Source organism: Aptenodytes forsteri, unplaced genomic scaffold, assembly GCF_000699145.1.
Source record: "Aptenodytes forsteri isolate BGI_AS27 unplaced genomic scaffold, ASM69914v1 Scaffold634, whole genome shotgun sequence".
Lineage (NCBI taxonomy): Eukaryota > Metazoa > Chordata > Aves > Sphenisciformes > Spheniscidae > Aptenodytes > Aptenodytes forsteri.
In genome coordinates this window covers 24,262-24,860 of record NW_008793943.1, presented here as the reverse complement: position 1 = coordinate 24,860, position 599 = coordinate 24,262, and the positions used below count along the sequence as shown (strand labels likewise).

Genomic DNA, 599 nt, shown 5'->3' with positions numbered 1-599 from the left:
GTTGATGCGGGAGTACTCGCTGGTGGGCAGGCCGGCGCGCTTGAAGTACGTCAGCGCCATTGCCAGCAGGTACTGGGAAACGAGGGGGAAAAAAATGGGATTTTAGGAAAAATGAAAAAAAAAAAAAAAGCCCTAAATTCAGGCAAAAAAAGGTGGGTTTTTTCTTAAAAAAAAGGTGTGGTTTTTTTTTTTGAAGGACTGACCTTATCGGAAATCCTGCAGCAGACGTCCGTCGACAGGAACTCCCGCACCACGTCGTCTTCTAGAAGAGCAGAAAAAGTTAACACACAAAACTAATTTTGGGGGGAAAACCTCCCGGTTTGGGGGTTTGTAATAACGCCAGGAATTTGGTTTTCCCCGTTTTCCACAGGATTTCAGCAGGTTTGTGGCCGGTAACTCTTACCCAGCAGGCTGAAGAAGGCTTCTTATTTTGGGGGGAAAACCTCCCGGTTTGGGGGTTTGTAATAACGCCAGGAATTTGGTTTTCCCCGTTTTCCACAGGATTTCAGCAGGTTTGTGGCCGGTAACTCTTACCCAGCAGGCTGAAGAAGGCTTCTCGCTCCTGGCGGTGCAGGTGGAGGCTCCGGGGTGCTGGCGCG

General features: G+C 49.4%; 1 protein-coding gene across 1 annotated transcript in view; it reads right to left on the bottom strand.

The window, feature by feature from the left end:
• The window catches only part of CAPN1 (calpain 1), a 34,690-nt gene that overhangs the window by 30,270 nt on the left and 3,821 nt on the right, over positions 1–599 (bottom strand). Inside the window, exons 3-4 of the mRNA XM_009274003.2 lie at positions 204–262; positions 17–72 (exon numbers count right to left, since the gene is read on the bottom strand). Coding sequence (XP_009272278.2) covers positions 17–72; positions 204–262 — 115 coding nt within the window. The remainder of the gene's footprint in view (positions 1–16; positions 73–203; positions 263–599) is intronic.